The sequence below is a fragment of the Balaenoptera borealis genome (genome assembly GCF_965194805.1).
Source record: "Balaenoptera borealis genome assembly, chromosome: 14".
Classification (NCBI taxonomy): domain Eukaryota; kingdom Metazoa; phylum Chordata; class Mammalia; order Artiodactyla; family Balaenopteridae; genus Balaenoptera; species Balaenoptera borealis.
Window position 1 is genome coordinate 70,552,988 of NC_138875.1, and position 25,676 is coordinate 70,578,663.

At 44.6% G+C, this 25,676-nt stretch overlaps 2 protein-coding genes across 2 annotated transcripts in view; one reads left to right on the forward strand and one right to left on the reverse strand.

Annotated features, from left to right (window-relative positions):
- Window positions 1-24,258, forward strand: part of HORMAD2 (HORMA domain containing 2) — a 92,816-nt gene extending 68,558 nt beyond the window's left edge. The window contains exon 10 of the mRNA XM_082354740.1: window positions 257-24,258. Within this exon, the coding sequence (XP_082210866.1) occupies window positions 257-361 (105 nt within the window). The 3' untranslated portion in view covers window positions 362-24,258. The remainder of the gene's footprint in view (window positions 1-256) is intronic.
- The window catches only part of LOC309611018 (uncharacterized protein), a 177,161-nt gene that overhangs the window by 144,446 nt on the left and 7,039 nt on the right, over window positions 1-25,676 (reverse strand). The window lies entirely within an intron of this gene.

The following is a 25,676-nucleotide window of genomic DNA, read 5'->3' on the forward strand; positions in this document are numbered from 1 at the left end:
GAATTCACTAAAGAGAGCCAAGAAACTGTCCCTGAAACTGGCCGCCTCCAGGGGCCTCAACTCCTGAAACTTTGAATTCCAGACTCTGATACTGGCAGCAGGGCCTCTGTGCAGGGCTAAACCAGCCCACAGGAAAGCAGGTTTAGATCGGTTATGCAGCAAGAGGGATTAATGCTTGGTCTACCTGTCTTGTATATGCCTTGTGCAGACGTCAAAATCTCTGCTGAATTGTGCCTCTCTCTGGTGATTCTCACAGATTCAAAGAATGAATTTTGTGTACAGTCAGCAAAGTTCTGAGAGCTCCAGGAAGAAGAGGAAGGTCAGCGAACCAATGAAAGTCTTCAGCCCTGACAGAAAATGAAAGTTAGATGCCTTTGCTACTTTTATTCTAAAATAAGTTTATTTTGCAACAAATATGCATGAAAAGTGTCTTAGTAGGAAAGTAAGTTCCTATCACCAAAACCTTTTACTAAATTTGTTGCTCAATTTTTTGAGTCAGTTTACTAAGTGCTAAATTACTGGGTAGGACATGGGTTCACTTTGCCACAAGGAAACAAGGTCACCAGGGCTGCTTTGGGACAGCATTACTTCAAGGCTGAGTTAGAGATGAGACACCCTTTATATTTGTAAAAGAACCACAGCAGCTATTTTGAAAAGAAATAAGCTGTTGTTCTCAAAGGAAAGAGGGTTTTCTTTGCATAATTAAACTTCCCAGGTACTTAGACTACTGTGAAACGTTTTAACTTGTTGTAACCTGTGTGCTAGAATCCCTCTTTAGCTTTATTAAAATTCCCACAAAATTGCATAGCACGTGTGTGGTGGTGCTTATCCAGGTGTGATTTTTGTGTTAACTTCAATCACGAGGTTGATCAGCTAAGTGTTGGACCAAAACGTACTCTCCCTGTAGAGTTCCTCAAAGCTGGTCCTCCACCCTGTTCTGCTGGCCAGCCCGAGACAGGACTAGGCTGCAGTGCAGGAGCCTGGCTCCCTTCTGAAGGCCCATGTTAAATGCTTCTCCCAAAACTTCAGTGTATCAGTCTGTAACCTGCAGATGATGCTACTAGCCCTCTCCTTATTCTGGAAGAATTTTGATAGACTTAATGATTAGTATCAGATGAATAATAAATGACGAAGTGTTATTTTTATTATTTATATAACATGAAATTTAATAATTTTCTTTAAATGGATAGGACCAATAAGTTAAATGTTATAAGTGTGTGTGCTTTCTGGTTAAATAAAGCCAAAATACGAGGTATTTTTTGGCTCATCTTTTTTTTCTTCATTCAGATCAGTGTAGAAAGGACATCAGTACCTGGAGTGCTTCTTAAAATACAGATTACTAGGCCTGCCTCATTTCTACTAATCAAAATCTCAAGGGGTGGGCCCTATGGAAAACTCCCTGGGTTCTAATGCACACAAAAGGTTGAGAACCCAGGACCCCTGATCCAGGCTAAAAGGAGACTCTCTGGGGCTAGACATGCACTTTAGCTAGCAGAAGGCTGTCGGTTATAACAGAGAAAAATCTGAGGGATCCTGCCTGTCCAGCACTACCTTTTGTGAGACTCTCATCCATTTCTGATTGCCCATAGGAAGCCTCCAAACTGGGGTCTTGAATTGGCCTGTAGCACTGGGGCCTGCCAGAGAGTAGCATTTTCCCTTCTCCCAGCATGTTAAGTATACTCACATAAGCTCACTCTGCCACTAAAAGGAGGAGGAGGGGGAAGGTATTGGGTTTATTATATCCTTGATAGAATTGTAGCCTGAGTCACCACAATTTCTTTTAAGAGAATCATATAAAGAGATTAGCTGTCTAGTAGAAGGATTAGGTTTATTTTGTGTCTCTCCAGAGCGTAGATCCAAGACCAAATTGGTGAAAGCTATAGGAGGTCATTTGGACTCAGTATAAGGAGGAACTTTGTAACTCCACAGGTTGTCAAAAATTTGAAACGGCCGGCCTTGTGAGGCAGTGATCCTACCCGCCCCCCAAGCGTTTGAACACAAAGAAGCTTCATAAATACTCTAGGAGGCTTTGACTCTCAGGGCAAATTAGTTGTGGGGAGTAATTAGTCAATCTGGATCTCAGAAAGAACCATTTTGTTTAAAAGAGGAATTTAGCTCTCAATCGATATTTATAATTTTCATAAACTTAGCCTAAGGTGGCAGGTCCTTTAAGTCAAAGTCTAGAATCTGAATCTGTCTAGATACTTTTTTAGTGAGTTTACCATCTCTATTAACACCCCCCCTCCCGCAATGGATGCTAATAGGTGGAATGTGTATGTCTGATGCAGTGTGTGTGAGGCAGCAGAGAGAAGTTGCTGGGCCTGTGCCCTGGGCTGGGCACACAAAGAAAGAGATCTGCTATCAAGAGGATCTGAGAACCAAGAAAACGTGAACTAGCTGATTTTACACAGCAGAGTTCATATGTGCAACCAGCTATCAAGATTGGAGGCTGTTCAGTGCTATTTACTGGATGATTTATTGGGATGGGGAAAAAAAAAAAAAAGAATCTCTTTTCTAGTCTATTCATTTCTGTCCTTAATAATAATGGAATGAGTAAACACAAGTTCATCAAGGAGCTGGAACTTCAGGGAAAAGAAGGAAGACTTAGACCCCAAGCTGGGGAGCCTAAGCTTTGGCACACTAGCCATTCCCTCACCCTGCTGGTGCCTGGGTTATCAGTGTGCTTATAAAAATCAGCTGCAGACAGCTTGGAAACCGGGACATTGTTAAATTAACATTTTTGCAGGGGAAGTTTGGCTGTCTGGGGTTTTTCTGTCTTTACAGAAAATTGGTCTAGCTGGAAAGAGACAGGTTAGGTTCGTGATTGCCACTAGCCTTTGAAGCCAGGCACCAAAACCACACGTTCATTTCCCTTCTTGTAGGTCCCTATGGTATCTGGGTTCTTTCATTCTCCAGCTCACCTCTACCAGGAAGAGACTGGACATGTTCATCAGTGTCAGTTACATTCACACAAGTTCAAAGTTGTGTATATGTTTTTTAAAATAACACTAACCATTAGAGCCAATTTTCAGTGTGTCTTAAAATTGTCAATTCATGGTTTCAAACCCAACAGTACTGGATCTTGAGAGATTTCCACAGATTCTTATAGTAAAAATAATTCTCAGTTGTAATCATCATCGGTCAGAAGGAAGACCCAGGTGATAAAATGAGAGTTAACACACTGTGCTTGTAAGAGTTAAAGCAAGGTCCTCCCACGGTATGAGTCTAGATTCCGAACAAGGGAGGAAATGCCTTTGTCCCAAATGTATCCTCTTTAGAAATTATTAGTTTATATATATTTTTTTTAAAAGGTAATATTTTCAATGTGATTGTGTGTTTGTGTAATGAGGCCCTGGCTGAGACTTGCTATGCAGTTTGCAAGTTTCTGTAGAGGAGGAGGGCCTTAATTAATGGGCTTTTTGGTTTTGCAATGGTAAAGCCAAGATCCTATCCAGAAATGGAGAGACATGAGATGCTAATCAGCTCACATCACTTCCCCTTGGGTGACTACATCTCTGCAAATAGGGTCTACCTTCTGGGAGTGTCGAAGTTGTTGAGACTGACTCTGGAGGTGGTGGAATCACAGTGGGGAAGGTGGAGGATAAACTGATCACTGCAACCTGGCTGGAAATTGCTGTGAGATTTGCTCAGTAGGGGACCCTGGGAACAAGTCTCACTAAACAGTGTCGTCTGGTCTCAACTGTGCCATGAGGTTCAGCAGTACAAGGGTTTCCCTGTGGCAGGAGTGGTGAGGCAGGCAGATTCAGAGAGCCAAAAACATCTAAGACAGACTGGTGGGGCACAGACCATTCCTTGGGGACTCAAATACTTAGGGACCTAGTATAAGAGTGGGGTTTGTTACTTGGGTACCGCAGGACTCCTGAAAGCTGGAGGAGTCTGGGGCATCTGGATTCCATCTGGATAATTACTAATCGGCTCTAGGGTAAGGAGGCAAATTTAGGTTTTCATCTTTCTGTGAGCAAGGTAGTTAAGGAAAAGGCTAGGGTGCTGGCTGCAGAACCTGGCTGCCGTTCTCTAGACAGGTTATTTCCCTGCTCTAGCCCTCGGATTACTCAATCTATAACATGTGGATAATAGCGGTACCTACCTAGTGACACAGTTGTGAGGATTAAGCCAGGCAATTCAAGCTAAGTGCCCAGCATGCATATAGTCGGTGCTCAACAGGTGTTCATCACTTTTGCTATTTTTTAGCTCTTGGCACGTCCCCTTCCTTAGTCTCAGGAGCTCAGGGTTCCTGTGCTGTTTTTTGCCTACCCCGAGATCCTGCATGAACACCCTCTCCAAGCCTGGGCTGGCACCTGAACCATGCTCCCAACTGCTTCTGTTCTCAGCACCCTCCCCACTCCTTTCCCTCAAGACAGTTTGATGGAAGGGACGCATCAGATTAAGCTTAATGCGCTGCCCTCCCACATTTGCACTTTAAAACAAAAGCTTGTTTATAAGAAAACTGAATCTCACATAGGGAATGAGATACGAGAAGAGATTGAATAAACAGGGAAGAAGAAAGTCTAAGCAGAACTTCATAGCTGTCTTCAAATATATGTGAGGCTGTCTAGAAATGCAGGAACCACAGACACAATCTGTGTTGTTCCAAAGACAGAACACACAGACCCAGGAGGAAGAAGTGGCAGAGAGGAAGGTTTGGGCTCAACATATTGAAGACTTTCTCCCCCATGCAAGGTGCCTGGCACATGGATTTTAATGTTTTCGTTAGCAATTAGAGCTGCCCATGACTGCTTCTTTCTTTTTTTGAATGAGTTTTATATGGAATTTTGATTTTTTTGGAAAATTTTTAAAATTCTTTTTAATCTCTATTTTTATTTTTACAGTTTGATGATTTATCACAGAGCAAACACCTAAGTATCTACCACTCATTCAATAAATAGATCATTGAATTCCCTGGAGGTCCAGTGGTTGGGACTTGGTGCTTTCAGCTGTGGCTCAGGTTCAATCCCTGGTCGCGGAAATAAGACCCCACAAGATGCGCGGCCAAAAAAAAAGATCATTGCCAGCATTCCAGAAATTGCCTTTGTACCTCTAGCACTCCTCTCTTCCCCATAAAAGTAACCACTATTCTCTGACTTTTTTATCCGTGACTGCTTCTGACTGTAATGAGTTCCCCATCACTAGAGGTGTTCAAGCCGAGTTGTCCAGGGTGTTGCTCTATGGATAAGAATTGAATCAAATGAATATTGAGGTCTCTTCTAGGTGTAAAATTCTATGACACTGTTATTAAAGGTAGAATTTCAACAGAGATATTTGGGGAGCAAAGGAACATTTTATAAATCCTTTTCCCAGAAGGCAATAGAGTGAAGTTGTTAAAGCTGAGGGTTCTGGAGTTAGACATTGCCTGGGTTCAAACCCTGGTCATCCTACTTACTAGCTGTGTGACTCTGGGCAAGTTTTTTGCTCTCTCTATACTTCAGTTTCCCCATCTGCAAAATGCGGTCCATAATAGTGTCTCTATTGCAGAGTTATCGTGAGAAATAAGTGAGTTAATATAGGTAAAGCACTTTGAAGAATGCCTGGCACAAAGAGAGTTAATGCTCAATACACGTTAGTTACAAGGTATTATCTGATACCCTTGCTACTCTGCAGCTTTTTACGTCTTTTCAGTATGTGGAAGGAAGTCCCTTCTACCATAATTGACCCTGACCTTGTTTTTTCCTAAATCATATGCCAGCCATGGCCACTGTAATTAACCAGTGCACTGTCTATCTCCTGTAAGCAAGCTTTAAAGCTAAACAAGCAGGCAGAGCCTGTGACGCACAGTTTATGAAGGATCCTGCTGATGAAACTCAATCACGGCCGTGGACACCTTAACCCTGATACATGCCTGGCAAGTGGTGGATGCCCAGTAAATACTTGTTGAAGGAATAGATGAACTTGGCAGGGTTCTTATTATTTCCTACATTTTATTTATTTATTTTTGATTTGGTAATTTTATTCACATGACTTAAAATTCAAAAGGAACTAAAGGCTATATAGTGAAACACATCCCTCCCGCCCTGTCCCCAGTTTTCCTCCCCATAGGTGACTAAGGTAACCACTATCTCATATGTCTTTCTAGAGCTATTTTAGGCATAAATAAGTAAACATACTAGCATACGCACGTTGGTTTCTTTCCCTCCTTTTTAAACAAACAGCCACATACACTGTTCCAGGTACGTTTACTGATGTGGTCACAGAAGTGGGGGTGAGCATGGGCGCACTAAGGAGGAATTAGAGAAGAAAAAGCTCAGAGACAGAAAATCAACCAGGCAACTCTTGCATCAACCCAGATGTAAAGTGATCAGAGCCTGGGCTAGTATATTAAAGGGGGTAATCAGGGAAAGAATTGTTTGAGTGGGTTTTTTTTTTAAGTTTTACACCAGGGTAACTGCCACCACAATCAAGATATAGAGCGTTTCTGTCACCCCCAGAAGTTCCTTCATGTTCCTTTGTAGCTGTGCCCCTCCCTGGGCCCACATACCCACTCCTCTGCTTTGTCAGAGTTTTTCAGCTTCTGTGTTTCAGGCCTACGTGGTGTGGTGGGATCTCCACTCAGCAGAGCTAATCATAGTATTAGTCAACATCAGTGGCACTTCCTCTGGGCTGGGCGTTCTACTAAGCACCCACTCGTGCTCATCCATTTAATCCTTTCCACACCAAAGGAGGCAGGTCCTGCTGTTATCTCGATTTCTGATGAGACATCTAAGATACAGAGAAGTGAAATCACTTGCCCAAGGTCACACAGCTAGTAGAGCCAGAATTTTGAACCCAAAGCAATGTGAAACTAATCAAGAAAATACTCAAACTCCAACAGAAAGACTTCATTACTATTTAACCAGAGCAAGGGAGGGGGGTAAGAATCCTTCGCAGGTTAATATAGAATGGATTTGTCCAGCAGTCTTCAAGTGTGCTTTAAATGGCTGGTAGCCTTTCTTCATGGGCATTAGTCAGTCAGCGGGCAGAGTTTCATTCCCTGGCCTTCAATGTGCACACCCACCACACCGCTTTCTCCTAAGAAATTACAACATTCAGAACTATCTCTTTATGGTAAAGAACTGGTGTGGTCAGGGTATTACTGAGAAGACAACTATCTCTGCCTATCTATGGGTCCCAGAATATGCATGTCATTCTGAAACCACAAGGAACGTGGTTAAGTCCCCTGGTCACATCTCTCAACAAAGATTTATCTGTTTCGCTGTTGCCTCCAAAGAGCTTTCCTCCTGGACTGAGATGTTAATTCACGGTGATGTCTACTAATGGGCCTTCCCTAAAGAGGAGCCTATTAAAGGAATTAATTACATTGAAGGTTCAGAAAACTTTCCAGCATAATGAAATAGCTCCCCAGCTGTAATAGCCTGAGAAAGAAACCACCGATCTAAATCCTGAGACAAGTTCCTATAAAGTGAGAGGCAAGTTTGCTCAGGTAACTACAGACCCTAGGAGAAACAGGATAGTGAAAATGTTAACAATTAAACCAATTTTCACACACTGATGGGGTTTTATTAAATACAGATCATATTTTTCCAAAAATTTCAAGTTCTTTATTACCGCCTCTTATATGAGACCTATGTTTGCCACTTATTAATACTACCAATTAACCTTAAAATGCAATTTTAATGTGGTTTTTTTTTTTTAATAAGAAAATAGTTCTCTCCAGTCAACATAGAATAAAAGATAATGGACTTAGGATGGATTATGTGGCACTCAAATTCAAGGGAAGGTGGTAGAATTATCCTTTCTGGAAGTCTAGATTGGTTTCAATGCAGTGCTGCCTAAAGCCTGGGGAGTAGATTAGATGACTTTCCAGTCTCTTATTCCTCTGTATGGCCTGTTCTTACACTGTCCAAATCTCCAGAAATGACAATGGCAGAAGAAAAAGATAATGGCAGAAGATTAACTGTAGTGCTAGGGATTGTGCTAGTTACTGATAAACCACCAATTTGTTGGTTTCTAGGTAGACTGAGGAGGGTAGTGTAATGTGGAGAACTGGCTAGCAATTTGGCAACATCTGGGTTTTAATCTTAGTCTTGGTTCTCCCTTTATTTCTGGACAAGTCATTTATCTCCTCTCTTCTTCTGTTTCATTAGCTGCAAAATGCAGATGGTGGCCCACCTAGGGTTTTTAACAACCAGGAGGTAGAAGCAAGGGGTGGTGACAGCTCACGCTAAATCTGGCCTTGTGCCTGGAATCCCTCTGCCTGGGCTCTGGGGTAGTTTGGAGGAGGAAAGGAGAGCTCCCTTGGGGGCCCAGCCCATTCACCACTGGTTCTAGAGAAAGCCTGATCCCCAGGAGCCAGGGGAGACCATACCAGTCCTCTGGCCCCTCCTCCAGACATTAAGGTTACTGTTGAGCAAAAGTGAAACTTATCTGAACCTAGTCTACGGTCAACTATAACATGGGCTTCACTTGGAATGAACTCAGCCTTAAGGTTGGGGCCCAGGGGAAAGGTTTTTTAAAATTATTATTATTAACGAAACTCATTTACAATTACGGTATACATAGAACAGTCATTTACATGCTATAAACTCTGTAGGAGACTATGGTGGTGACACACTATGTAAACTGACTTTGAAAAGTTAGTGGTTGCAAGATGATTAAACACCTTTCACTCTCTTGCTATTGTTTGGATTTTAAGTGTTTCTTAGAATGGGCAAGTGACATAAAATCTAACCTACTTCTAGCTAAAAGTCTAACAGTTCTGATGGAAACTGTTAAACCAATTCTGCAACCAAAAGACAAACGGCTTAAAACTGCCAGGTATCAGTATTATTGTAATATTCCCTTTATCAAAAACTTATAACTGAAATTTATAGGTAAGAATTTACAGTAAGCAGCAGGTACTTGGAAACTTGTCAGTTAAGGTTTCCCATTAGAGAACTTCTGCTGTAAGCTTTTTAACCCTCTAAAGTCAGAAAAAAGAAAAAAGAACTTTCACAATTAGTTTCTAAGGAAATTATATAAAAGTCATAATAACTAAGAGAAAAGTTTTAGACTGTCATTTCCAATAGGACATGACCTCCTAAAGAAAAAAACATTTTTTTTTTTTTTTTGGAGAAGGTTGTATATAAATAACAATCAAAATCTATATTCTTGATATATTTCTAAAGAAAATAGTTAACTAAATCTCTTTAAAGTGATTTTATTTCCTGCTGCTCCCCCAACCTCCCCAAAATTGAGAATACAACAAATATTTGCATAGGTTTATTATTCACATTTAATCATGAATAATTCACTTTGTACAGACAGCTGGGTAAACAAGAGATTTGGAGTTTCCTTTTTCTAGAATATTTTTCCCTTGGCTGAAAGGAAACAGCATCAGCGTGGTTTTGTATGGTTTTCAGTGCCGTCCTGTCCTCCCTCCCTCGAGCAGGAGGCATCCCCTCTTTTATGCATTTTTTTTTCCATTTCTTTCTTTCTGTCAGTTATTGGGCTACACCTCACAAACACATTTTTTTTTTTTTTAATTATGGAATGAAAAACGAGCTCCACCCCTCAGTACTTTGGTCTGCAAGACAACATCAAGTATACGTTCACGGACCTGCTTTTGTGTAGATACTCTCATAGTGTTGGGAAAAGATCCTTCTGAGCTCATCCTGCCTCGTCATTAGATCCTTCACCTTCTATCACTCATTAACAATTTCACAATTATTTGACTATCTACCACAAAGCCGGCTCTCATTTCCCTCTTCTCCTCCCAGGCCTACGTGAGGAAGTGAAGCACGCATCACTGCACACAGGTTTATCCAGGGCATTTCAACCTGGGCAAGGGGGCATAATTTACCAAAGGTCAAGGATCCTTCCAGTTCTGTGAACGTCACCAACCAGACTGTGATAGTATAACTTGTGGTTTAGAAGAGAATTAGTCTTGCTGTAATTCAGCTATGACCAAATTGGGGGTGGGGGGTGGAGGGAGGTCACAGTATACCCTTGAGAAAGCCCTGCTCTTTGTCATGACCTGGCAAATTAAGAATTTTAGCCACCCAACAAATGCCATGCGTCCACCCTAACTGCATTAGTTGAGCACAAAACATGGGCATAGGGATGTATGTATCCTCTCTTCAGCAACACGTATCATAAAATATGAATGCCATAGAAGTATGGCCAAGAGCATTCCAGAGAAAATTAACCACGATTTGAGTAAATTAAAAATTATTGTTTTCTTCATTTAACAAAAGTGCTTACCATGTGCTAGACATTTTCTAAGCACTTTACACACATAAACTCTTTAGTTCTTATAACAACCCTATGAAATAGGTACAATCCTTATCCCCATTTTACAGATCAGGAAAATGAAGCACAGAGAAATCAAGTCATTTGCTTAATGTCACCACAGGAAGTGGTAGGGCCAGGACTCGAACCAGGCAGCCTGGCTCCAAAGTCTGTGCTTTCAATAACCATGCTGTACAATGAGTATAAGTACCTGCTTATGGTAAAGTTTAGAAAAATAAGAAAAACATAAAGAAGAAAAAAAATTACCCATAGTCCCACCACCCATTTTTGTGTATTTTCTTTGTGTATGTGTATTTATGTTTGTGTGTGTGTACAAAAGCATTTAATTTAGTGGACTTTCTCATCTACCCCCCTCTCTCTTTCAATTAGCTATACCTTACGAACATTCTTCCATAGAAAGATATTACTTTGATTGCACAAACAATTGTCTTAGTCTACTTTGTAAATACCAGCCCAGCCAAGTTTGGAAGCACTTATTTATGATTTGTGGGGTGGAGTAGGGGGCTGCTGATTTAGTAGAGGCCTTATTTCCCTAAATTCAAAGAGCTTCCCTGAAAATGGGCGCAGAATGGTTTCTTTTAAGTGACCTGAAAAAATGTGTTGTGTCTAGAAACATAGCGTGACTTTTCCCCTTCAAAGCATTTCATGTTATGTCCACTTCATATTGTTCAGTTTCCTTAAGGGCGGGGCAGGGGGAGTGAGTCTGGGTGCAAAGAAAAATGTAGGCTAGTCAACAGGAAACCTGAAGTCCCTGAAACAGCACAGTGGCCACTAATCACACCCTGGCAGGGCTGCTTTCTCTTTGACAGGTGTTGCAAAAATAATAATAAATGTTCAAAAGAACCATTTACCTGGTAAACAAAACTGTTATTAAAAACTGGTATTATACGCCAAGACACTGAAGAACAGTCTCTGAAGCCAAGACAGTAGTGGTCATTGCTACGACCGGTGACAGCTTTGGGCCAAGTCACATGCCATCCCGTCAACAGCCAGGGAGGTAAACAGCACAGCTATGTGCCTGCCGACCTAACCTCAAAACCTCTGGGGAGCACAAGGAAATTGGCTTGAAAAGACTGTTTCTCTTTTTTTTCCTCCTTGTTAATTGAATTTCTAGCACTAGTTAAAGCAGCAGAAACAGAAAACCATATACAAAAGGGGAAGTCAAAGAATGACCCCAGTTTCTGAAAAATACGAGTCATCGAGTCATTAGAAACACAGTTGCATCAATCCTCACTCTTTCCTTGAGCTGTTTTACCCATTTGCAGGTGAGGCAGTGGAGAGCTGGGCCGAGGGCCAAGCTTTTCAGAGGGCCCTCTCTGGGAATTACTTTCATATGCACATAAATTTCCACAATAAGTACCTTCTGGAGTTTGCATACAACGGAATTACTCTTCCAAGCTTCCTGTCCACCGTTCTAACTTGAGTTGTGCTACCAGAAAATCAGGTGAGTATCTCGACTGCTAAGTCAAACTTGGCTTTTTCTGGAAACTGGAACTCACTAACTTGAGCCCCTAAATCCACCCCCCCACCCCGCCCCGTCTTCCCTTTAAATTACCTTTTACCCATAGTCACTGGTCCTAGGTCCCCTTGGAGCTGCTGAGGCAGGAGCTGTCTGAAATTTAAGATGCAATACCGGGCAGCCAGATGGATCAAAAGAAATTTTTCTTTGACCCTAAAACTAAGGTCAAATCTGTTTTTTTTTCTGTTGCAAGTGTTTTGAAAACTTCTTTCTGTCTGAGTCTTCTAATCCCCGGGGGAATGACAAGGCATTGGGACTAAACTAATCAGCTCTTCTAACCAACAACCTGCTAAGGATGGAGGGTCACCACTTCTCCCAGATCCCATAGAGCCTCCTTCAAGGGAGGGGTTGATCTGGGGAGAAGTGAGTGGTGAGGACCAGACTAACAGCCTGTCTCTGGAGAGGACCTGAGCAGACAATAACCACAACGCAGGACAACACAGAACTCACCTTTACGTAGGATTTACAGAGTGCCTCTAACGTATATCATTTCTTTGAATTTTCATATCTGTCTCGTGAGGTGGGTAACGACAACTGCCCACAGCCCGGAGAGGTTGTGTCGGCTGCCCCGATCACACCACTCACGTAGAACCTGGGTCTGAGGGTTGCAAGACGTGCATGCTGGCCTTGCTCTCCCCCACCCTCCATCTCCTTGGTCCACACCTTGTCCAGCTCAATATAGGGCCTTCACTGCAGTCGAAGGCTGTCTTTCTCTAAGGCACACTGATCAGTTAAATGACTCTGTTAAACGGTCAACGTCTGGTCTTGGTGACCCTCTACCCCATCCTGAAGGCTCCTCTCCTATGACCCCGGCCGCCTCCCATTCTCCCAGGACTCCCTGAGGCAACACCACAGCAGGCCTGCCCTCCTGGGTAACCACTTGGGCCTTGAACCTAGACCTTTTCTCCCACAATTAAACCCACTTACTCTGCATCTCATCTCTCCAAGCCCTACAAGGGGGGCAATTTGTGCTAAGAGACTACACGCTGGCAATGGTATAATATTCTAACACCCCAAACTGCCCGGGGACCACTTGCTGGCTGTGTGTGTTTGGGCAAGTAACTCAGCACTCACCCACGAATGTCACCTGTAAAATGCAGATAACAGTTCTTTACAAGTGAGGATCAAGTGAAATCATTCAGAATGTCATGTAAGTCAACTGAATTCCTTCTCTTCCCCTCAACCCTTCTTTCTCTCCTAAAGGAAATCTCAGGGCACCGTCCTCTCTCACCCAGTTTACAGTAGCGGCCCTTTGACCAGTCTCTCTGCCTCCAGACATGACCCCACCACACACCCTCCACCCTGGCTAAAAGAATCCTTCCCTAGAATGAGTATGAACAGATTTATCCTACCTAAAACCTCCAGCGGCTCCCCAGGGCCTCAGAGTCAAGTCCAGACTCCCCAGCGCAGCCCGTGTGCCCTGCACGCTCAGCCCTTGCCCCCCTCACCAGCATCCCGGTGCTCAGCGCCCGGCGGGCATGTGCCACGCTCTCCTCTTCCTCCAGGGCTCTGAGCAGGCTGTTTGCCTACAACACTCTCTCCCAGTGGTCTCTCCTCATTTCTATTCATTCTTTAGTTTAAGCATCATTTCCTCTAGGAAATCTTCCTGAGTTGGGTCAGATGCCTTCCCCTGTGGCCCTGTCCTCTCCTTCTTCTCATCCTGGCACCTAGAGCACACTGTAACCGCCTGGCCGCCCACCCCTTGCTTGCTCGTAACTCTCTGGGGCTAGGCAAGCAAGAGAGGGGTGAATATTCACCCTGGCACCTTTCCTGAAATACATAAGGTGGTCAATTATTTTAAGTATGTTACTCTTACTTGAAAATATTTGCATTTCAAAATGCCCACCCTTTTCTTTGCATCTCAAAATCCACTCAGCCTTCAATGCCTTATCCCAAATAAAAGAGTAACTTTGGAATATTAAGTCTAGCCAGTGAATATAGTATTTTTTAATCTAAATGAAAAGGGGGGGTGGGCTCATATGATAATACTATTACAAGATAAATTAGTGTTAATACTTCTATGGTGGGGCTTCCCTGGTGGCGCAGTGGTTAAGAACCCGCCTGCCAATGCAGGGGACACGGGTTCGAGCCCTGGTCTGGGAAGATCCCACATGCCACGGAGCAACTAAGCCCATGCACCACAACTACTGAGCCTGCACTCTAGAGCCCGTGAGCCACAACTACTGAGCCCACGAGCCTAGAGCCCGTGCTCTGCAACAAGAGAAGCCACCGCAATGAGAAGCCCGCATACCGCAACGAAGAGTAGCCCCTGCTCGCTCTGCAACTAGAGAAAAGCCCGCACACAGCAATGAAGGGTAGCCCCCGCTCACCGCAACTTGAGAAAGCCCGCGCACAGCAACAACGACCCAACGCAGCCAAAAAAATAATAATAATAATACTTTTATGGCATAGTCATACAAATATCTCAATCTATTCTTATAATACTCCTATGGATTGGACTCACATTTTACACGATATATTAGTTATAACTCTACAATTGTAAGTGGCAAAACCCATCCTGAGTTAGTTTAAGCAAAAAAAAAAAAAAAAAAAAAAAAAAATTGGAGAGTTTGCTATACCTATGCAGGGGTGGAACCCAAGGCTTATAGTCAGAGGTTGCAAAAGGATTAGACTTAGAAACTGCAAAACCTTTAGAAACCCAAGGTTACTGGGGTCTTGTTTCTGCTTCTTTCCACACATACAACCCATTCTTCTCTCTCTTCATAATGGCTCTTTCTGATACCCAGTCCATTGGCCAAAGATGGCTGCCCATGGTCCAAGGTCAACAGTCACAGGCCTAGCTACATAGGGAGGCTGAGAGGTTGCCCCTTGGATCCAGGCACTGGTCCTCCCGGGAGAGGGTCTGATGGCCCAGCTGAGTCGGGGAGGGGGGAGTGTGGACCACAATGACTGGGAAGGGTGGGAATCACACCACACAGAGGCCCATTCTCCTGACCCTGTGGCAGTGAGGTGAGGGGCTAGGAGGGGAGGAAAATGCCCACAGAAAGGGGTCCCCTACAAAGAGGTTAAGGGACTTGTCTGAGAGCAAATGAGGCCCAGACGGAGCCAAGATGAGAGAACAGATGTCAGACACTGACTTTGCGTAAAGGTCTACAATCATGTTTTAAAATCGAGAATCAGAAATATTGAGACTAGGCAGAATTATGACATATGGACCAAAATATGCATTCTACAGTGCACGTGTGACACTAAATGTACGTACTAAACACCCATTTACAGAAGAGGCCTGTCAGCAGCGTGGCAGGAGGGACATTCAAAGCTCTATGGAAACCTTTTGCCAGAGCTTAAAATTAAATTAAAACAACCTTATGTTAAATCCCAAAGAACACGCTTCCCTGGTGGCACAGTGGTTAAGAATCCACCTGCCAATTCAGGGGACACGGGTTGTAACCCTGGTCCGGGAAGATTCCACATGCCGCGGAGCAACTAAGCCCATGCACCACAACTACTGAGCCTGCGCTCTAGAGCCCATGAGCCAGAACTACTGAGCCCATGTGCCACAACTACTGAAGCCCGTGTGCCTAGAGCCCGTGCTCCACAACAAGAGAATCCACCATAATGAGAAGCCCGTGCACCGCAACGAAGAGTAGCCCCGGCTCACTGCAACTAGAGAAAGCCCACACGCAGCAACGAAGACCCAACGCAGCCAGAAATAAATAATAAAATAAATAAATTTAAAAAACAAACAAACCCAAAGAGAACTCAAAACCAATTAAGTTTATAAAACAATCATGTTTAAAACTCAACAGTAGGGCTTCCCTGGTGGCGCAGTGGTTGAGAGTCTGCCTGCCAATGCAGAGGACACGGGTTCGTGCCCCGGTCTGGGAAGATCCCACATGCCGCGGAGCGGCTGGGCCCGTGAGCCACAATTACTGAGCCTGCGCATCTGGGGCCTGGGCTCCGCAACAAGAGAGGCCGCGATAGTGAGAGGCCCGCGCACCGCGATGAGGAGTGGCCCCCACTTGCCGCAACTAGAGAAAGCCCTCGCACAGAAACGAAGACCCAACACAACCAAGATAAATAAAATAAATTAATTAATATTAAAAAAAAAACTCAACAGTAATTTCAAAAACACATTTAGTTAATTCATTTAACTTCAATAGAAGTGGTTTTTAATATTGATCCTATTGGTTTTAAATTTGCTTTTAAGAATTCTGTAGACACTTAGAGGCAAAAGAGATTAAGCAAGTAGAGGTGGGAACCTGCCCTGAATTTCCCCTTAGCTGTGCGCCTTGCACCCGTCCACCTGGGAGTCCCCACTGTCCCTCTATGAAACCCTGGCTTTCTTCTGAGCAAGGGTGCAGCCCTGTTCGAAAAATCTGTGGTCTAGCCCAGATGGAAGAATGAGGCCCAGAGCAGTGGCTGTCAAACTTGAATACAGAAAAACACCTGGGGAGCTTTTCAGAAATACAGATTCTCAGACTCCACTCCCAGAGACCAGATCCAAGGAGTCTGCAATCCTCCCAGGTAGCCCAGCCGGTTCTGACTCGGGGGCTGCTCCAACCCACTTCGGCAGGAGCCGTCATTCCTAGGCCACTAGCTGCAGAGCCAGAACTGAGACCCAGGTTTCCTGATGTCCAGTTCAATGCTTTTCCCACCGTACTCCACCGACTCTCCAACTCTTCAATTGTTAAAATACAAACTTCACTATTTTAAAAAAGACCAGAATCAGACAACAATGGATGGATAAACAAAAGGTGGTATACACATACAATGGAATATTATTCAGCCTTAAAAAGGAAGGAAATTTTGACACACACTACAACAGGGATGAACCTTGAGGACACTATGCTAAGTGAACCAAGCCAGTCACAAAAGGACACTTACTGTATGATTCCACTTATATGAGGTACTTAGAGCAGTCAAAATCACAGTCAGAAAGTAAATGGTAATTTTCAGGGGCTTTGGGAGAGAGGAATGGGAGTCATAGTTTAATGGGTACAGTTTTAGCTGGAGAAGATGAAAAAGTTCTGGAGATGGATGCTGATGATGGTCGCACAACAATTGTGAATGTGCTTACTGCCACAGAACTGTACACTTAAAAAGGGTCAAGAGAGTAAAATTTTATGTTATGTATATTTTACCACAATTTAAAAAAAAGGAATCAAAATTTTCTCTGTCCTCCAACAGATTTCATTTACCATTTTGTGGATGGGAGGACACATGTACAAATCAGCTGGCTTCTGGATGGGGGTTCTGGACATTAAGGTCACCCAACTGCTTTAATTGTGTGCCTTCAGCCACCCCCAGAACGGTCCTCTCTCACAGTCACTCCCAAGGTGCTGCCTTTTGATGTTGCTGTGAAGTTCTGCGTCAGCACCTGCTCATGCCTCCGCCTAACTAACACCTGATGAGGGGGTGACAGAGGCCCTCGGGTCATGGAGGCTCGCCCCAGAGGAAACGAGGGAGGGCAAAGTGGACGCTGGAAAGTAACTCTGGAAACAGTGACAGTGGTCCTGAGCGCACATGAAGTGAAGGCCAGGGAAAGCATTAAGATGGAAAACTCTAATGTGGTCTTTTGCAAGAACCGCTGTAGCATTGCAGCTTCCTAGGGATATGGATGAAGGTCGTGAAGCACGGGGTAGAGATCACTGGAAAATAGGCTTCCTGACGCCTGGGCAGACTTTCGGACCTTCCTCTCGTGATGCTCAGCCTGACCTTGCGCGAAACCCTCTCCCAACAAGGTGTGCAGATTGAGTTGACCACTGAAAGCCTGCATCCACTTATGCCCAGAGACTAGCCCTTCACTGGAACTTCAGCCTAAGCTGAACAACCAATTGCGGAGAAGTTATAGGAAAGGGCAAAGCTGAAAATCCATGAGTCGTACGTAAGTCCTTGGCGACAGCTGGGAACCCAAATTCCATTCTTAGTGGAGAAAAGGGGCCTGAATTGCCTTGAGCAAGAAGGGAGAGCAAGGAAGGAGGGGAAAAAGAAACAGGGGGAGGTCAGGACTGACACTGGGGTGAGTTTTCTCTCCCTGCCCTGAGTTCACATGGTGGTCATAAGTTCACGGTGTCGAGCAATTTCCCAAACATTTGGGGAAGTTACTCATGAAGAAGAAGCCACCTCCAGACAGCTCATTGGGAAATGTGGACAGTCAGTGCCTGGGTGGTTTTCACACTAATCTGAGATTTATTAAGGCTTGGAAAGCAAGCAGCAGAGAGGGTTTTTACAATGAGAGTCATCGGCATTTCGATAGAGAAGAAAGTTTCTCTTTGGTCTGAAGGAAGTGGCAGGCCCCCGGGGGACTAGGAAGGCGGGAGGGGGGGCTCCTTTTGTGAGTGGAGTGGCAGAATCATTCCCTTCTGAGTCCCCTCCCTTGCAGGGTACAAGATTTTCAATTGCAGTTGGGAGGAATTGGACTCAATGATCTAAAAGACCTAACTTTTCCCCCCAAATATTGTGTGATGTCGCATCAGCACCTCGGCCAGATTCTGATGCTGCTCGGGGGGAAGTTAAACAGGTGGATTTCACTTTATAACACTGACTTTTTCTTCCAAAGTTATACGGAAATTAAGTTGTTTTAAATCTACAAAGGTAGGGCTTCCCTGGTGGCACAGTGGTTAAGAATCCGACTGCCAATGCAGGGGACATGGGTTCAAGCCCTGGTCCGGAAAGATCCCACATGCCGTGGAGCAGCTAAGCCCGTGCGCCACAACTACTGAGCCTGCGCTCTAGAGCCCGCGAGCCACAACTATTGAAGCCCGCTCACCTAGAGCCTGTGCTCCACAACAAGAGAAGCCACCACAATAAGAAGCCTGTGCACTGCAAGAAGAATAGCCCCCCCCGCTCGCCGCAACTAGAGAAAGCCCGTGCACACCAACGAAGACCCAGCAAAGCCAAAATTTAATTAATTAATTAATTTTAAATAATTAATTAATTTTTAAAAATTAAGAAAATAAATCTACAAAGGTAGTGAAAGAAACCCTACTGGAAATCTTTTGTAAATCTAAATATGTTTCTGAAAGATGATTAAACACTTCTGAAATATTTTGCACGTTGCTCTGAACTTTGATTCGTCTCCTTTGCCGCTGCAACATTCAGGATGTTGTAAATGTTGTAGTTTGATCATCTGTCACTACCTATCTTGATTTCCCAGAATGTTCCATCAACCAGATTGGTGTCCCTTAATCAATGATCCAATAAGTCTATAGCTTCCTTGGGACTTTACAGTATATCAATACTTTACCAAATTTTTCTTTCACCAAAAAAAAAAAAAAACAACCTAAAATAAAAAGATTTCCAAACACACTGGAAGACCAGCCAGCCCTAGATCACAGCTCAGGCTGAAGTTCCACTGATGGGCTAGTCTCTGGGCATAAGTGGATGCTGGTTTCAGTGGTCAACTCAATCCACACACCTCATTGGGAGAGGGTTTGGTGCAAGGCCAGGCTGAGCATCATGAGAGGAAGGTCTGAAAGTCTGCCCAGGTGGTAGCAGCAAGCCCTGAGGAGGGATGCGGTTAACGAATTCCACAAGGACCCAGAGCACAGAGAGGCCTGGAATGTGGAGGGACAGCGCCACGGAGGGGGCCCCCTTCCAGCTAGCTCTTGAGGGGAGGTAGAGGTCTGGATACTCAGAGTCAGGCAGGAAAAACCTTTCCTACAGAGGTATGAGGATAGAGGTACATTTGGGGACAGAAAATGGACCGATGTGGCAGGGTTTCTGGAAAGGTTAGATCCTGGAAACGTTTCAGAAGAAATTAAGAATTAAAGGTTTGTAAACACTTATGAGAGAACAGTAATTGTTAGGAATCACTAAGCATGGATTCACTAAGAACTAGTCATTTCCTGTTTTTTATAAGATTACTAGACTGGTAAACTAGAGGGTGTTGTCAAAGGGATTCTTGCCATTGGCTGGAAGTTTCTATGGTCCTGTGCAGGAAAGGAACAGAAGGCCCTGAGTTCTAATGTGTGTCTCATTTCAGCAGGCACCTGACATAGTTGGGCTCAATGAGATGCTAGTCAAGAGCATGGTTTGTATGAGAAAACATTCATTCCCAAAGGCAGCTGGTGATGGATTGATGGTCGGATGGAGGACAGACTCTGGTAACTGACAGGGGCTCCATGTTTGGCCCTTTTTTCCATCTCCATCAATGTTTGACAGTGGCATAAGGAAACACACAGGCTGCATCTATCAGAATTTCAGATAATATAATACCGGAAGGGGAAAATAAATGTATTCGTTGATATATCAAAAAAAGGTCTTTGGGGACTAGAATGATGCCAAAAACAAGCAGCTGAAATACAATAGATATAAAGGGTAAAATGCTGCCTCCATCGTCAAAAAATCAACTTCTTAAGAAGCAGATGGAGAAATATGTCTCAGCAACAGTTGATGCAAGAAGAGACATAGGGCTTTTGGTTCACCGCTAGTGACCTAACGGTGCAACGCACTTCGAAGAAAAGACTGTATTTAAGAAGCATCTAGTCTCTATGTATTCTCTGATTCAACAAATCCTTATTTAGCCCCCCAGTATGTGTCAGGCACTGGGCTGGGCAGTGAACACAGGAGGACAAGACGGGTGGAGTCCCTGCCCTCATGCAGGCTGTAGTTTACTAGGGGAAAGAAGTAAACACACACACAAAAAAATCGCTGAAACTTGTGACAGGGGCCTAGCAGCACACAAATGAAGGTCGGAAAGAATGTGGTGAGGGATGCGCTTACTTTTCCTGCGTGGTCAGGGCAGGCCTCTCTGGGGAAGTAGCATTGAGGCCGAGGCCATATGAAGGGGAAGAGGAGACAGGGAAATGGAACATTCCAGGCAGGACAGGGAGTGCACTGGCCCTGACCACGGAAGGAGCTTGGTGTGTTCCCAGAATTGAAAGCCCAGTGAGCCTTGTCCATATTCATGGCTACCAAGATCCATTCTCGCTTTCCTCCGTGGTGATGCATGCCGACACGCTGTATCATGTTTCCCAGCCTCCTTCGCAGTTGAGTATGGCCACGGGACGGAGTTCTCACCAATGAGATGCTAACAAGTGGTCTCTGTTGGGAGCTGGGCTCTTAAGAGGTGGACACACCCCCTCCTCACTCTCTGTTCTTTCTTCCTCCTGGTTGCATCTGGGACTTGGTAGCCATCCAGCTTGGACCAGAAGACCCCATGGAATAGCGGAGCCCCAGCTCAAGGGGCCTGGGTCCCTGAATGACTGCAGAGAGCAGGGCCACTTGCTAACCTGCATCAATCACCTCAGGTAGGTACTTGAGAGAGAAAAAACATTCTATATTCTTTAAGCCACTGAACTACTATTGTATCTCTCACCTAACCTGACTATTACAGAAACAAAGGAGATACTAGCTCCACCAACCAGTGCACATTTAGAACATTGTGTTTAGTTCAAAGGGTCACTTTTTTTTTTTTTTTAAGAGACACTGACCATTTGAAGCATGCCCAGGGGAAGGTAAGGACAACGACATTTAGGAATCCAAAAACCAAGTCAATGAAAATCTGTTAAGGACACCACAGTTGTTAAGTCTGGAAAAGAGATTTCTCAGGGGTGGCATGACAGCTGTCTTCAAACATTGAGAAAGAGGAATGAAGTTGAACTGGAGTAGCTCCTATAGGAGCGATGGGTGGTTGGGATTTACCACGAGGCAAATTCTGATTCAACATAGGGGAGAAGTTTCTAATGATTAGGAATGATTTGAAAAAGGCCAGATTGTTTTCAGGATCAGAGGCTTCTCCCCGCCACTGTGTCCAAGCAGAGACTGGCTGCCCACTTGTGAGGAGACATTTACAGGGGTGATTCTGGCATCATTGCAGAGATTCTAATGAATTCTAGGATTTTAGGTAGAAGAGGTGGTAGATAATGCAAGCTGAAGCCAGATCATAATGGGAACTGAATGTCGGTTTGGACTGAATCCTGGAAGAAAAGGGAATCTCGAAGGTTTCTGAGCAGAGTAGAAACAGGTTTCTGAGCGGATTAGCAACATGATAAAAGCAAGGAACATGGCTTTGGCCAACACAGGAGGAAGAAATCCTGATTTTCACAGCCCTTATTGGTCATTTGATGCATGCACTCCCTGAACCAGTAGCCATTTAAGGAAAGCCAAGAGTAAAGAATACAGATTTTCATTGCTTTATTCTTGAGATAATCCAAAAAATATTTGGGGACTAGCATTTTTTTTAAAAAAAAACTTATCTTCTGAGATGAATGATCCATTTAGTCCAAGGAACTCAAACTACACCCTTGTCTCATTCAGGCTTGTCTCATATCTGAACTGCTCTGTCAGGGGCAAGACCATCAAACCTCCTCTCTCAGATAAGGAGAAGGATTCACAAAGAGGGCCAGTGAGTTGTTCAAGGTCATGGTGAGTCACGTGCACGGTGGCAGCGCAGGCTCCTTGACTGAGGTCTCCCACGCTGCCCCGAGCCCACGCTAAGGGTGCCCTCAACTAGGAATGTCTCCCACATACAGGAAAAACCAACCTAAACCAACGGTCTTTCCAGAGTTGGAAATTACCCGAGACATTTCAAGTTCAACCAATTTCATTTTGCAGGTGAGGAAACTGAGCTTTAGTGAGGTCACCTGGGCAAAGGCATAGCTATGACTTGAACCCAGTTCCCGGGATCACCTGTACTACATCTTCTCATCCTGCCTACCGGTAAATTGCCCAGGAACACCCCACACACAATTACCTGGAATCAACTGGGTCATCACCATTAGCTCCACTGTCTGGAAATATAAAGGCTCATATTGGCTTTGGCCACCAAAGAGAGGAAACATTCTGCAATGCTTGAAAACTCACAGCTGAGGGGGTGCTGGGGCGCACTGTTTGAGCCTTGTACTACAAAGTCAAAAGGGAAAACATGTGTTTCACATTTGTCTTGGGATGGGAAAGAAAAACTTTTCCTTTCACTTAATCTCCATTTAAACAAACAGAGAGACTGCCCTTTTTGTAAACTCACCCAACGTCAAATATCGTTCACTAGCCTGGCATCGGCTTACTAAGCCACTACAGAGCCACTTTCCTCACGTAATCCCCTCAATTAGAAGGCACTTCAGCCTGAAGAGGGGCAAGTAAAATAATACACATTTCCTCTGATGAACTGAACAAGAGTCAGCTGAGGGAGTCAGGTTTCCAAATCTGTAACCTCTGGTTTCAGCCAGAGACCCGAGGCAATCCGGCTTTAGTCATGACTCAGGATTTGGGGAGTGAAAGCAAGCGCAGTCAAGTGATGTAAGAAAATTCCCCCCATTCCCCCATCCCCCTGGCATCCTGCTCCCCGGGGAATTCACTCTGAATGCCTTGGGGGGAGGGGTTGCCATGTCACTGGGTGCTGAGCTGCCTGCTCTCCCATCCCCACTGCAGTGGCCGGGTCTGCAATTGACAAAGGAAGTACTCAATTACAATTACTTTCCTGTTGGCCTGCGAGCTCAGATAATTGCTTTGCAACGTGTGTGTGTGTGTGAGAACCTCATAAAGTAAACCAAGAAACAGAAGGGCCAGGTCTGGCCTAAAGGGAAGTGTCAAGCTGGGGGAGTCAGGTGATGCAAGCCTGCCTTTGAAGTCATTTTGTTTGTGAAAAGTCTGCTGTGCTCTCTCTTAAGGAAACTCCACTGGAATGAGCTTTCTGTGCATGTGGGGTTTAGGGCTATTGTTTTTGGCTCTGAGGTTCACCTCAAGCCCGGCTAGGACATGTATAAATCCCATAACAACAGTCTGACATGAAATTGCTCACCCTCTCATTGCATCAGGGGACTTTTACTCAGGCGGATTTTTGAATGCCTCATTGTTTAACAGGACAGGAAGTTTACTCTTGATGCAAATGAGGAATCTTTCTGTTTTTTTCTCCGTAGCTCCTTGGAAGATTTTCACAGAGGCCTGCCTTGTCATCCCTAGTCTAGCTCCTTCCATGCGAGCAGCTGCACCCAAGTTCCTTCTCAGCGTAGGGTTTTCTTAGGACCAGAGTCTTAGTCAGGCTTTTCCCTGGAGGTGACACTGGGTGATGGGCTAAGGGCCACCCAGGGACAGGGAAGGGTTGGATCTTCTGAAAGGGGTTGGATTTTTCTCTTTTCAGTTTCGTTTGTTTGTTTGTTTCTTATACACAGAGAGGGAAGCCCCATCACCAAACCTTATCATGCTTTTTCTCTTAAGTGACCAGCTCACATTGGGAACATGGGGCTGGGACTCAGGCATCAACAAGAAGATGCCTCATTGAGAACCATGACCTACCCTCCACTGGAGCAAATCCCTGAGAAAGAAACTTCTAGAAAAAGCCTTTCGGGGTCCCCCGTTTCATGACATAATCTGTAGGCAAACTCTTGAAAAGGCATAAGAAGAACCCTCTCAACCTTTTGCTGATGCCCCCAGCCAAGAGACTGGCCAAGAGAGGCCCTCAAAGAAAGAAAGCGTTCACAGATAACTAATTTTAGTCAAAGGAAACCAGATCTAGATGATGACAGGGTAAATGACAGGGACGCCGACCCAAAGCCCTAGGAAGGAAGGAAGGAAGGAAGGAAGGAAGGAAGGAAGGAAGGGAGAAAAAGAAAAAAGTCAAGCACTGTGCATAAGCCCTAGAGATTAGCCTAAGGTTACAATACCATTGCAATTGTCTTCCGCACACGGCTGAAACAACATGTCCCCAAGAGTCACAGTGATACCTGACAACATATATGCTAGATTTGGTTTGTTTAAAATTACAGTGCTGACCAGGATTTTTACGTGTGTATGCGTCTATATATATGTACCTCTGTGTGTGTGTGTGTGTGTGTGTGTGTGTTTTCATTGTACCAAGTCAAGTGCAATTAAGCAAGAAGGAGCAACCTCACTGCTGGCCAAGTTCTGTCCCATGCCTACTTTACATTGGCATCACTTGCAGATCTTTAGCCACAACACACAGGTGCCTAAATGTCTCCCCACAGAGATGCTGATTTAATCAGGTGGGGCTGGGATCTGGGGGCAGATTTTTTTGAAGCTCCCCAGGTCATTATAATGTGCTTCCAGGGTCACCATCCACTGACCTAGGCCAGCCCCCATGCGCCTCCCTCCACTGGCCCACAGTCAGCCACACTCCTTGCACAACTTCCCTCTTACTCAGGCACTGGCACTTCTCTCTGTGGTCCTCACCCTGGCTTTACCACAAGCTTCCGCATCTGGAATCTGGCACCCCCTGTGACCATCATGATGGCAAAAAAAGTTCTCCCAAAAATGCCCTCGAGCATAATTTAACATCCTAAATTACTCCTTCACACTCAGTAAAAATGACTGTGTTTGTAGCACATCTGGCCATTCTTACATGATGAGGTGGGAAACACCAAGCTGTGTTCAGTGGCACTTGACTGCCTGGCTGCACCCTTCCTTGGCTAGTCTGCATCCCAGCTCCCTCAGGAGCCAGTGCAAAGCCGTCCTGTGCAAGGCACATATAACCACCTGTAGTGAACCTCCCAGGCCCAGGGCCTGGCACAGAGCCTATAGAGGCTCAGCAAACTTCTGATGAAACTGAGACTATTAAAGTCTGCAAATTCTGGGTGCTTCCCCAACCTAATTTGGGCCTGGAAATTCAAATGACTGGATTAAGAAAAAGATGTCCTGGTAATTACAAAGCCCCCACTCTGAGAACACAGTGAATGACAGAACTAGCCAAGGAAATGCAGCGGTGATCAGCAGATACGCATATATTTTACTCTCCCTGCCCCTCCCCCTTCCAAGCTCTGCCCAGGAAAGGAACAGCCTCTTGTGTCTTCACAAGGCCTTCTTCCCTGTGAGTGTGTCTGTGTATCTCTAAATCACTCTCTTCATAAGGATGTCAGTCACTGGATTTCGGGCCCACCCTACTCCAATACAGCCTCATCTTGACTTGATTACATCTGTAAAGACACTATTTCCAAACAAGGTCACATTCACAGGTGCCAGGGGTTAGGACTTTAACATATCTTTGGGGGGAGGGGAG